Source organism: Erpetoichthys calabaricus, chromosome 12 (assembly GCF_900747795.2).
Source record: "Erpetoichthys calabaricus chromosome 12, fErpCal1.3, whole genome shotgun sequence".
Taxonomy (NCBI): Eukaryota; Metazoa; Chordata; class Cladistia; order Polypteriformes; family Polypteridae; genus Erpetoichthys; species Erpetoichthys calabaricus.
This window is the reverse complement of record NC_041405.2, coordinates 40,182,832-40,195,001: the sequence shown is the minus strand read 5'-3', so window position 1 is coordinate 40,195,001 and position 12,170 is coordinate 40,182,832. Positions and strand designations below refer to the sequence as shown.

The window sequence follows — 12,170 nt, the reverse complement described above, 5'->3', positions numbered from 1 at the left end:
ATGGTAGGGACATATAATATTCAAGGAAAGGACAAATAATGCTAGGGTGACAGCTAAAAGACTGCATACACATCTTGTTTTTGATAACATATGCACGATTATTTTGGTGTAATTCTTAATTCTTAAAAAAAAAATTGCTGTACATTTAAAGTTTGCCAAAGACTGTATGGAAATTTCAAAGAGAGTACTGGAACAATGTTCTGTGAAAAGACTACACAAGAATTAAACCACTGGTAAAAGTAAACAGAACTACATTTGGAGAAAATAAAGGTGCAGCAAAACCAACACCAAAATCTAACTTAAATTATGAAATATGGTCAAGATATCATTCTAGTATTGGGCAATTTGGTGTTTCAGGACCTGGCAAAATTTGCATTAATTAAGAGAACAATAAATTCTAAGCTGTATCAGGAAACTATGCAATAGTACATTAGGGTATGTCTGTGATCTAATGTTAATGTCACGGGACATCTATCATGACAATGACCTCTAAACGTAGGCATACAGTAGTTAAAAATGGTAGTGGCTCAAACAGAATTTCCACATAATAAAAACAAGCACGCCAGTGTCTTAACTTCAACTCTACAAAAATGTTGTTGCAAGATATGAAGCATTCATAAAATACATCTCAGAAGTATAAATAAACTGAGTCAGTTTTATATAGAGAAAGGAGATAAAATATCACATGTATGTAAAATGTACAGTGGTGTGAAAAACTATTTGCCCCCATCCTGATTTCTTATTCTTTTGCATGTTTGTCACACAAAATGTTTCTGATCATCAAACACATTTAACCATTAGTCAAATATAACACAAGTAAACACAAAATGCAGTTTTTAAATGGTGGTTTTTATTATTTAGGGAGAAAAAAAAATCCAAACCTACATGGCCCTGTGTGAAAAAGTAATTGCCCCCTGAACCTAATAACTGGTTGGGCCACCCTTAGCAGCAATAACTGCAATCAAGCGTCTGCGATAACTTGCAATGAGTCTTTTACAGCGCTCTGGAGGAATTTTGGCCCACTCATCTTTGCAAAATTGTTGTAATTCAGCTTTATTTGAGGGTTTTCTAGCATGAACCGCCTTTTTAAGGTCATGCCATAGCATCTCAATTGGATTCAGGTCAGGACTTTGACTAGGCCACTCCAAAGTCTTCATTTTGTTTTTCTTCAGCCATTCAGAGGTGGATTTGCTGCTGTGTTTTGGGTCATTGTCCTGTTGCAGCACCCAAGATTGCTTCAGCTTGAATTGACGAACAGATGGCCGGACATTCTCCTTCAGGATTTTTTGGTAGACAGTAGAATTCATGGTTCCATCTATCACAGCAAGCCTTCCAGGTCCTGAAGCAGCAAAACAACCCCAGACCATCACACTACCACCACCATATTTTACTGTTGGTATGATGTTCTTTTTCTGAAATGCTGTGTTCCTTTTACGCCAGATGTAACGGGACATTTGCCTTCCAAAAAGTTCAACTTTTGACTCGTCTACAAGGTATTTTCCCAAAAGTCTTGGCAATCATTGAGATGTTTCTTAGCAAAATTGAGACGGGCCCTAATGTTCTTTTTGCTTAACAGTGGTTTGCGTCTTGGAAATCTGCCATGCAGGCCATTTTTGCCCAGTCTCTTTCTTATGGTGGAGTCGTGAACACTGACCTTAATTGAGGTAAGTGAGGCCTGCAGTTCTTTAGACGTTGTCCTGGGGTCTTTTGTGACCTCTCGGTTGAGTCGTCTCTGCGCTCTTGGGGTAATTTTGGTCGGCCGGCCACTCCTGGGAAGGTTCACCACTGTTCCATGTTTTTGCCATTTGTGGATAATGGCTCTCACTGTGGTTCGCTGGAGTCCCAAAGCTTTAGAAATGGCTTTAACACCTTTACCAGACTGATAGATCTCAATTACTTCTGTTCTCATTTGTTCCTGAATTTCTTTGGATCTTGGCATGATGTCTAGCTTTTGAGGTGCTTTTGGTCTACTTCTCTGTGTCAGGCAGCTCCTATTTAAGTGAGTTCTTGATTGAAACAGGTGTGGCAGTAATCAGGCCTGGGGGTGGCTACGGAAATTGAACTCAGGTGTGATACACCACAGTTAGGTTATTTTTTAACAAGGGGGCAATTACTTTTTCACACAGGGCCATGTAGGTTTTGATTTTTTTTCTCCCTAAATAATAAACACCATCATTTAAAAACTGCATTTTGTGTTTACTTGTGTTATATTTGACTAATGGTTAAATGTGTTTGATGATCAGAAACATTTTGTGTGACAAACATGCAAAAGAATAAGAAATCAGGAAGGGGGCAAATAGTTTTTCACACCACTGTATATAATGCATCTCCTTGTACATAATTTGCTCTATGTGAGAACATACATTGCTACATGATGCAAGATGCAATGTGAATAACACACAAAAGGGAGTATTAAGTAAGCACATAGAACATATGTAGTATCTAACTGATGCAAAGTTACCAAAAATATTTAATTACTGACTCGGTAAAATTCTTGCATAAAGGAACATATTTTTCTTTTTACTTATGTTTGCATCACTGGCAACTTTTGAGTTTGGCTCAGCAGCACCCTCCAGAGACGAGAACTGGCATAGGTTGTATCTAAGTAATACAGAGTTGCCAGACATACTAAACAAGGGGGCTCCGCCCCCTGCTCGCTTCGCTCGCCTACCCCCGGCATTGGGTATCCTGAAATACATTAGTCGAGCTTGGTTTGTCCGCTTTGCGTGCGGCATTTCAGACGTGCGTTGTAGGCGCCTGCGTTCATTGATTTTATCCAGGCGGGCTCGTGTTTGTATATCCGTCAGTCGAGCTCGTTCATTTTGAACCTGTGCCTGCTTTGCTTCCGCAGTTTCAGACGCGCGTTGTAGGCACATGCGTCCATTGATCTTATCCAAGTTTTTTCTTCTTCTTTGGAATTGTTTCAATTTCATTATTTGCACCTTTACTTTAAAGCTTCATTAAAAACAATTTTTTTTGGAGATACATTGTGACAATGCCCGTAAGTGAATATTGTTTCTGTTTCTCTAATAAATAATCTGACCTTTTGTAATGTTTGTCCCAGTGATATATCAATTGTCATAGCAAATGCTATTCTGACGGTAAACTGTAAATATTTTAATATGAATGGCATGTGACGATCTCCTTTGGTGTGTAATGTTATTTGCGGAATATATACATTACCTTTCTTTTTTGCCTGTTAAAATTTGCATCGCTTCTCCATGATCATCAATATACACCTGACCGAATTGTGTATTGTTTGAAATTTAACTTGTTGTTGCTTTAACTCTTCCGGGACCACAGATTCTCATAGCGTATGGTCCATTATTGTGTAAATGCACATTTTGTGCATTGAATGATGCAAATGCGAAAAGACTTTGTTGTTTACTCTTTGCCTTTTATTTCTGACCTCGATTTGTCCTGCTATTTTTTCAATTACTCCTGGCTCTGATGATTAATCACCTTTTGTTTGCGGTAATGCGATCTTTTCTATCTTTTCTTTGATACTGTAGCGACTGACATGATAAAATGTCACGAAAGTTTTACTTGAACAATCGCTGACTTTCTAACCCCAAACACAACTTTCTAGCACCCTATCCAACGCCCCCCTTTACCGCATCAATCAACACCCCGCTATCAGTCTTCCGTACTGAACTCCGCCCTCCCTCAATCGGACTTAACAGTCACTTAAAACCAAAAAGCCCTCAACCTGGCTGGGACGCCACAATACTTTTGGATTTTACTGCTTTCATATTCTGTACCTTTCTCTGCATGTGTATCGCGCCATCGTTTGTTGGGGCCTTTCGAATTCCACTGCTTTCATAATATCTTATCCACATTTTTTTCTCTGCAACGCCTTTGGGTCTCTATTCTCCATATTGTCCTTATACGCTTTATATGCGCTGAGAGCACATGATCTGTGTGTACTACATAACTGAGTGTTTTTTGATGGGTGAGGTCTTATATGATGAGCTCGTTCGTCTTGGAGCCGTGCGTGTTTTGCTTCCGCAGTTTCAGCCACGCGGTGTAGGCGCCTGCGTTCATTGATCTTATCCAGGTGGGCTCGTGTTTGTATATCCGTCAATCCAGCTCATTCGTTTTGAACCCGTACCTGCTTTGCTTCCGCAGTTTCAGACGCGCGGTGTAGGCGCCTGCATTCATTGATCTTATCCAGGTGGGCTCGTGTTTGTATCGTTGAGCTGTATTGTGTTTGAATTCGGTGTAAAGCAGTCAGCGGTTTGTTCTATCCCAAGCAGCACATTATTCCTAACTTCACTCCGCAGTAGTGCAACACACAATATGGCGGTGACGCCTGCGCCCTCCGTAGTAGTGCCACTCACAATATGGCGGTGACGCCTGCGCCTTTCGTACTCTCTTTGTGGACCTGTGGGGCCGCCATAGCCTCTTCCGTTTGAATCCGGGCAGCAGCGCATAATCCTCTTTTTGGCATGGCTGTGTCGGTAGTCGTTCGCTATGGGCGCCTTGTTGCTTCATTTCTCATTCACGTCAGTTGAGCGGTTTCGTTTTTGGGCCGTGAGTCCTTCATTCGCGGTGGATACGACTGCGATTGCGGTTTATGAGACGTGCACTGTACACGCCTGCACAGTACGTCTCATGGTCCCATCGCCGTGTACCTGCGTCCATGCCATCTGGTTTAGTTAGTAAACCTGCGTCCATGCCATCCGGTTTACCATTCTCGGTTAGTAATATGGATCAGTGTTTCCCAAACTCGGTCCTGGTGAACCCCTGTGGCTGCAGGTTTTTGTTCCAACTGGATTCCTAATCAGTGACAACGCCTGATAACACTGATCTCATTTAATTAGCTGTTTTTTTCTTTTATTCAACATTCAGAAAAGCACAGCAGCATTTTTTTTACATTTATAAGACATTTACAAATATTTCTGCTTTTGCTATAGATTTAAATGCTTAACTCTCTTTTGTTGATTTCATTATACTTTGCCCTTTCTCTGTAAAGTTTTTCCCTCTTCATTGTATCTTAATAATGACTATTTAAAACGAGCAGCTCAGACACCCAGGCAAACAACACTGAATAATCCAAAGGCTGCAACTACTGAGTGAGTCAGACTCACTAATTAGTAAATAATGGATCAATTAAACAATTAGAACACCTAGAAAAGTAGAATGAAAATCAAGATGAAAATACTGTTAAAAAGAAAAAAAATACATTATTCCTATATAAGTGCTTCATACATTTTAATATATATTTATTTTTATTTTAGCAAACTTAGTGTTCTAATTTCTATACTGTTCCCTAAACACAGAACTTGGGAAATATCAGTTCACTTAATTAGCCCGGGAGTTCAATTAAAAACAGAAGCTGGTTGGAACAAAAACCTGCAGCCACAGGGGTTCACCAGGACCAAGTTTGGGAAAACACTGTACAGTAATCCCTCGCTATATCGCGCTTCGCCTTTCGCGGCTTCACTCTATCGCGGATTTTATATGTAAGCATGTTTAAATATATATCGCGGATTTTTTGCTGGTTCGCGGATTTCTGCAGACAATGGGTCTTTTAATTTCTGGTACATGCTTCCTCAGTTGGTTTGCCCAGTTGATTTCATACAAGGGACACTATTGGCAGAAGGCTGAGAAGCTACCCAACTTACTTTTCTCTCTCTCTCTCTCGCGCTGACATTCTCTGATCCTGACGTAGGGGGATTGAGCAGGGAGGCTGTTCGCACACCTAGACGATACGGACGCTTGTCTACAAATGCTGAAAGATTATCTTCACGTTGCTCCCTTCTGTGCAGCTGCTTCGTGAAGCGACAGGCTGCACGGTGCTTCGCATACTTAAAAGCACGAAGGGCACATATTGATTTTTGATTGTTTGTTTTTATCTGTCTCTCTCTCTCTCTTTCTCTGCTCCTGACGGAGGGGGTGTGAGCTGCTGCCTTCAACAGCTTTGTGCCACGGTGCTTTGCATACTTAAAAGCCAAACAGCCCTATTGATTTGTTTGCTTTTCTCTCTATCTCTCTGACATTATCTGCTCCTGACGCACACTCCTTTGAAGAGGAAGATATGTTTGCATTCTTTTAATTGTGAGACAGAACTGTCATCTCTGTCTTGTCATGGAGCACAGTTTAAACTTTTGAAAAAGAGACAAATGTTTGTTTGCAGTGTTTGAATAACGTTCCTGTCTCTCTACAACCTCCTGTGTTTCTGTGCAAACCTGTGACCCAAGCATGACAATATAAAAATAACCATATAAACATATGGTTTCTACTTCGCGGATTTTCACCTTTCACGGGGGGTTCTGGAACGCAACCCCCGCGATGGAGGAGGGATTACTGTACTAAATTTACCAACAGAGTAAAAAACATCACTTAAAGAAATAGATGGATAAGTTTATTTCCTGTGACTTAACTTAAATGCTGTGGAGATCTGATCAACAATTCCATTAAGGTTCTGGTTGATATTACTCCTGTTAAAAAGGTTCTGTGATATTATGAAATCAAAAACCACACACACTATTTCCATCTGTGACCTTCAACATTTAAATATGAATGTGCAATAAAGATATACAAGAATTAGGACGTTGTTTTTATTTCTTATTATTATTAATGTGATAACCTAGATGAAAATGAAAATCACCTCAGATTATGGTGGTTAGTCATGCAAGAATACAGAAAACTACAAAGGGTTCGTAAGTTTATTGACAATTGTATTAATATTTTTTATTATTTTCTTATATCTAAAAATGCAAGTTTCTCTCCTGTTACATATTATAACTTACATGGGTGTTGGATGTTGGCTCAAAGGTAGAGGAATATGGGTCAGAACACTAATCAAAGTAAAAGATGACAAAACTCCCACCCCCGTCAAATGAACTTTTAAGCTAAAATGCATACAAGATTTGCCTACAAATGTAAATTAGTTGGTTCAACAGATAAATTAAAATATTTCTAGTTATAAAAACATTTAAATAGTTTTCAATTAACTAACAAAAAATTGGATGTCACTTAAATTCTAAAATTTCCAGCAATACATTCTAACAAGATTTAACAAAAATAGAAATAATGTTAGATAGACTCTTGGTTTCACTTACAGGTAATGAACAGAGTTTCATTATCCATTCGTATGTCTGAGGGTCTGATTTTCAAATCAATTTTTGTAGTATCCAGGCTTCGTTGATTTGTTTTTCTGTTGTAGCATGATGCAGAACGACAGTGATCCCGTAGCCATACGTAATCAAAACGCATTACCAAGCCATCATAGTGCAGTTCTAAAACATAAACATATTTAACTAGAATCAGGCTTTTTTTATTAATCAAAGAAATTTAAATTCAGTTTAAATTCAATTCAATTTACTTCTTAAAGTGTATTTAATTGAAGAAAGGGTCCAAGGATGTAAGCAATTTTGAACACATTAAACTGTAAAACATCAACATTACATAAAATGAGCATACATATCAACACACATATATTTATGATAAATGTACAGTAAAACCTAATATTAAATTCTAATAAATGGCCATGCACCAGAGTTGGGACCATTCATGAATTGAATTGGGAATACACGGTCAATTCCAATTTACTTTCTGGAATATGAAGTGGAATCGACATTGCACACAGCTCAAGAAGAAAAGAATTGTAATTGAATCAGAATGAAAGAAAACATAATATAATTCCAGTAAATTCCACAAATTTTCACTTCTAGGATAATTTGTCTTAATTTTTTTAAATATTATACATGAATGTTATGAGTCACATAAAATTAAAATACATCAAATACATTCAAGTACAGTAAAACCTCGATTATCTGTTGGGGAGCAAGGCCGTGACGGATAAGAGAAAAGATGGATAACAAAATAGCTACTTTAAAATTGATATCAAGGAGATTAGTTTAGGGAATAGTCATTTATTTACAAAACATAACTATATTAACAAAATATAATATTTTACCGCTGCCCCTTGAGAACAACTAAGCCCAGGGCTGCCGCACAATCAGAATACCACAAGAGTAACAGCAATACTTTAGAGAAATCTTTCAGGGTTATATGACCGACGCTTGTCCTATTTGACCCACTCACCACATGCCCCAGATCAGCATATAATAAAAAGCATTAAAGCAATGAAAGGAAAAAAAAAGTATATTTACATGTTAACAGACAAAACAGTTTAAACATACTTCCCCAAACAACAAGTACATAACAAGAATTAAAGACAAACATTCACAAATTCGGGTGCAAGATGCTCTCGCTGGAGATAATCCGATTCCCCCATACCATCCATATGGGTTTATTGTACTGTATTGTTTATTTTATTGTATTGTTCAAAAGGACAGTGAAATGTCGGAAGTAGTGTTGGGCGGTATGACCAAAATTCTATATCACGGTATTTTTCAAACTTTCACAGTATTCGACTGTATTTTTTTCCCATGCATGAGTGGACGTTAACCACATTTTCCACTGCAATTACTGGCTAAGAATAACCTATTCCACTGTCATTAGAATTGTACATTGTACAAAAAAACATTTTAATGTGCACACAAATACTAATACAGGTATGCATGGCCCCATAAAGTGATAGTTTTCAAGGGGGTGGCACTAATGAAGAGAAGGAATCACATTGCATGACAGATGCAGTCAAAATATAGAGCCTTTTTATTGAACAAAGTTTGCAAACAACTTAAACTAAAATTTTGACAACATATTTTCAACCATCCAAAGAGGCATTTAGACTTGGCAAAATTTCCAGAGGTGCTTGTCAAAAGTTGTATTGCACTGAACATGCCTTAGAAAAGGAATAAATAGTAAATATTTTTTGTAAACGAACTATACTTTCTGTTAATGTTCACAATCTCTGTCCACTGACACGTTAAAGTGACTTTTTAAACAACTTTACCATCATTAGGCTGCAAAATATTTAAACTAATAAATCATAACAAAACAATACAATACAATAAATAATAGTTCAACTTCCAGTAATAATACTATTACTTCCAAGATTTCAAAGCCTAGGTGCATTAGACAGTATTCATTAAATTAAAATAAAATAAAACAAGTGCAACTTGGTGATGACATCTTTACCAACTGAACAATCATTAAGGCAAACTGCATTAATATGGACCTTGCTTCAAGCAAAGCTACAGTGCATCCGGAACGTATTCACAGCGCATCACTTTTTCTACATTTTGTTATGTTACAGCCTTATTCCAAAATGGATTAAATTCATTTTTTTCCTCAGAATTCTACACACAACACCCCATAATGACAATGTGAAAAAAGTTTACTTGAGGCGACATAAGTATTCACAGCCTTTGCCATGAAGCTCAAAATTGAGCTCAGGTGCATCCTGTTTCCCCTGATCATCCTTGAGATGTTTCTGCAGCTTAATTGGAGTCCACCTGTGGTAAATTCAGTTGATTGGACAGGATTTGGAAAGGCACACACCTGTCTATATAAGGTCCCACAGTTGACAGTTCATGTCAGAGCACAAACCAAGCATGAAGTCAAAGGAATTGTCTGTAGACATCCGAGACAGGATTGTCTCGAAGCACAAATCTGGGGAAGGTTACAGAAAAATTTCTGCTGCTTTGAAGGTCCCAACGAGCAGAGTGGCCTCCATCATCCGTAAGTGGAAGAAGTTCAAAACCACCAGGACTCTTCCTAGAGCTGACCGGCCATCTAAACTGAGTGATCGGGGCACAAGGGCCTTAGTCAGGGAGGTGACCAAGAACCCGATGGTCACTCTGTCAGAGCTCCAGAGGTCCTCTGTGGAGAGAGGAGAACCTTCCAGAAGGACAACCATCTCTGCAGCAATTCACCAATCAGGCCTGTATGGTAGAGTGGCCAGACGGAAGCCACTCCTTAGTAAAAGGCACATGGCAGCCCGCCTGGAGTTTGCCAAAAGGCACCTGAAGGACTCTCAGACCATGAGAAAGAAAATTCTCTGGTCTGATGAGACAAAGATTGAACTCTTTGGTGTGAATGCCAGGCATCATGTTTGGAGGAAACCAGGCACCACTCATCACCAGGCCAATACCATCCCTACAGTGAAGCATGGTGGTGGCAGCATCATGCTGTGGGGATGTTTTTCAGCAGCAGGGACTGTGAGACTAGTCAGGATAAAGGGAAAGATGACTGCAGCAATGTACAGAGACATCCTGGATGAAAACCTGCTTCACAGCGCTCTTGACCTCAGACTGGGGCGACGGTTTATCTTTCAGCAGGACAATGACCCTAACCACACAGCCAAGATATCAAAGGAGTGGTTTCAGGACAACTCTGTGAATGTCCTTGAGTGGCCCAGCCAGAGCCCAGACTTGAATCCGATTGAACATCTCTGGAGAGATCTTAAAATGGCTGCGAACCGACGCTTCCCATCCAACCTGATGGAGCTTCAGAGATGCTGCAAAGAGGAATGAGCGAAACTGGCCAAGGATAGGTGTGCCAAGCTTGTGGCATCATATTCAAAAATACTTGGGGCTGTAATTGCTGCCAAAGGTGCATTGACAAAGTATTGATCAAAGGCTGTGAATACTTATGTACATGGGATTTCTCAGTTTTTTTTATTTTTAATAAATTTGCAAAAACCTCAAGTAAAGTTTTTTCACGTTATCATTATGGGGTGTTGTGTGTAGAATTCTGAGGAAAAAAATGAATTTAATCCATTTTGGAATAAAGCTGTAACATAACAAAATGTGGAAAAAGTGATGCGCTGTGAATACTTTCCGGATGCACTGTATATACATAAATAATAAAACTGCAACTTGCATTTATAATGCTATTTATGGTATAGCCCTACGGAAGCATATTAGGGCCACTGTGAAGAAAAAAAAAAAATACGGACACAGTGAAGAAAAAGAAAACTATGCATTTCCACTTCATTCTCATAGTTTATTTTGTCATTAAAGTAGAATGTCGTAAACTAAACTTCATCCTAAAATCAATGTTTAATTTACTAGATTTTCTTAAACCCCATCATAAGTTAATGTAGCACATTAAATGCTTTGTGTTAAGTGTTCCCCGACCCAGTTGTTAATCGCTACGCGCTTCTTAAACTGACTTCCTGTGCACTAATAGGAGGCGCAGGCAGCGATCACCGCACAGAATACATGCACTTCATGATATTTCTGCTCTCTGAAAATGTAGAATGCGAAGGTAAATTTTCATGAGTAGTGCTGCTCCCTCGCAGTAAGGGGTCCCCAAGTGTACGTTCAGTGTACAGAACTTTATGGCAGGTGAGACAAGGCTCCAAAAAACTGGATGTATGAATTGGTATCGCACAGGTTTAACTTAAATATTGGGTAAATATTGGGTTTGTGATCTGGTGGTCGGAGACATAAACACAGAATTCAATGGATGTTCTTCTGAGCGGGTTTTCTTTATTGCATGCGTGCTGTCTGACATACCAAACCCGCAGTTCCTATCTTTCCTTTTTCTTTCTCCACATAACCAATTACCACACGATAAACGTCTTTGTGAAATTAAACATAGTTATAAACTTAGACCACGGAGTGTTCAGAACTTTAAAAAAAATCTTTGTTATACATGTTTAATTACGCCATCCATTCAGGGTTGCGCCCATCCCAGCAAGCATTGTGTGCGAAGCAGGAGCAAATCCTGAACGTGGCGCAGCACATCGCAGGGTGAATACGAGCAATACATACACAAGCAGGTTCAATATAGCCTAACAAAACCCCACATCCTACATGACTTTGAAAAAAACTGAAGCACGCCAAGTAAACCCACCAGAAAAACATGCAAATTCAAGGCAGGGAACACCCGGGACCCCATTGCGGTGACGCAGCAGTGCACCCTCAACACCACCGTGCCCCCACATGATTAATTACATGCTTTAATGCATTTCATCATGAAAATTATATCAAGTATTTATTTTAGCATTCTAAATGTTCAGGGAGCAGGAATATCATGAAATTAATATATTCTGTGTGGAGATTGCTGCCTGCGCCTCCTCTTAGTGCAAGAGGAAGTCAGTTTAAGAAGCAAACGATTAACATGGCTCAGGGAACACTTAACACAAAGCATTTAATGTGCTACATCACTTATGACGTGGTTTGAGAAAATCTAGTAAATTAAATATTCATTTTAAGATGAAGTTTAGTTTACGATGTTCTACTTTAATGACAAATTACGAGAATAAAGTCAATATGTCGACTTTAATCTCGACGTTTTCGAGATTAAAG

General features: G+C 38.9%; 1 protein-coding gene across 2 annotated transcripts in view; it reads right to left on the bottom strand.

The window, feature by feature from the left end:
• Nucleotides 1-12,170, bottom strand: part of tmlhe (trimethyllysine hydroxylase, epsilon) — a 294,616-nt gene that overhangs the window by 88,621 nt on the left and 193,825 nt on the right. For both annotated transcript variants that reach the window (XM_051934393.1, XM_028815427.2), the window contains one exon: nt 7,068-7,244. In XM_051934393.1, coding sequence (XP_051790353.1) covers nt 7,068-7,221 — 154 coding nt within the window. In that variant the 5' untranslated portion in view covers nt 7,222-7,244. The remainder of the gene's footprint in view (nt 1-7,067; nt 7,245-12,170) is intronic.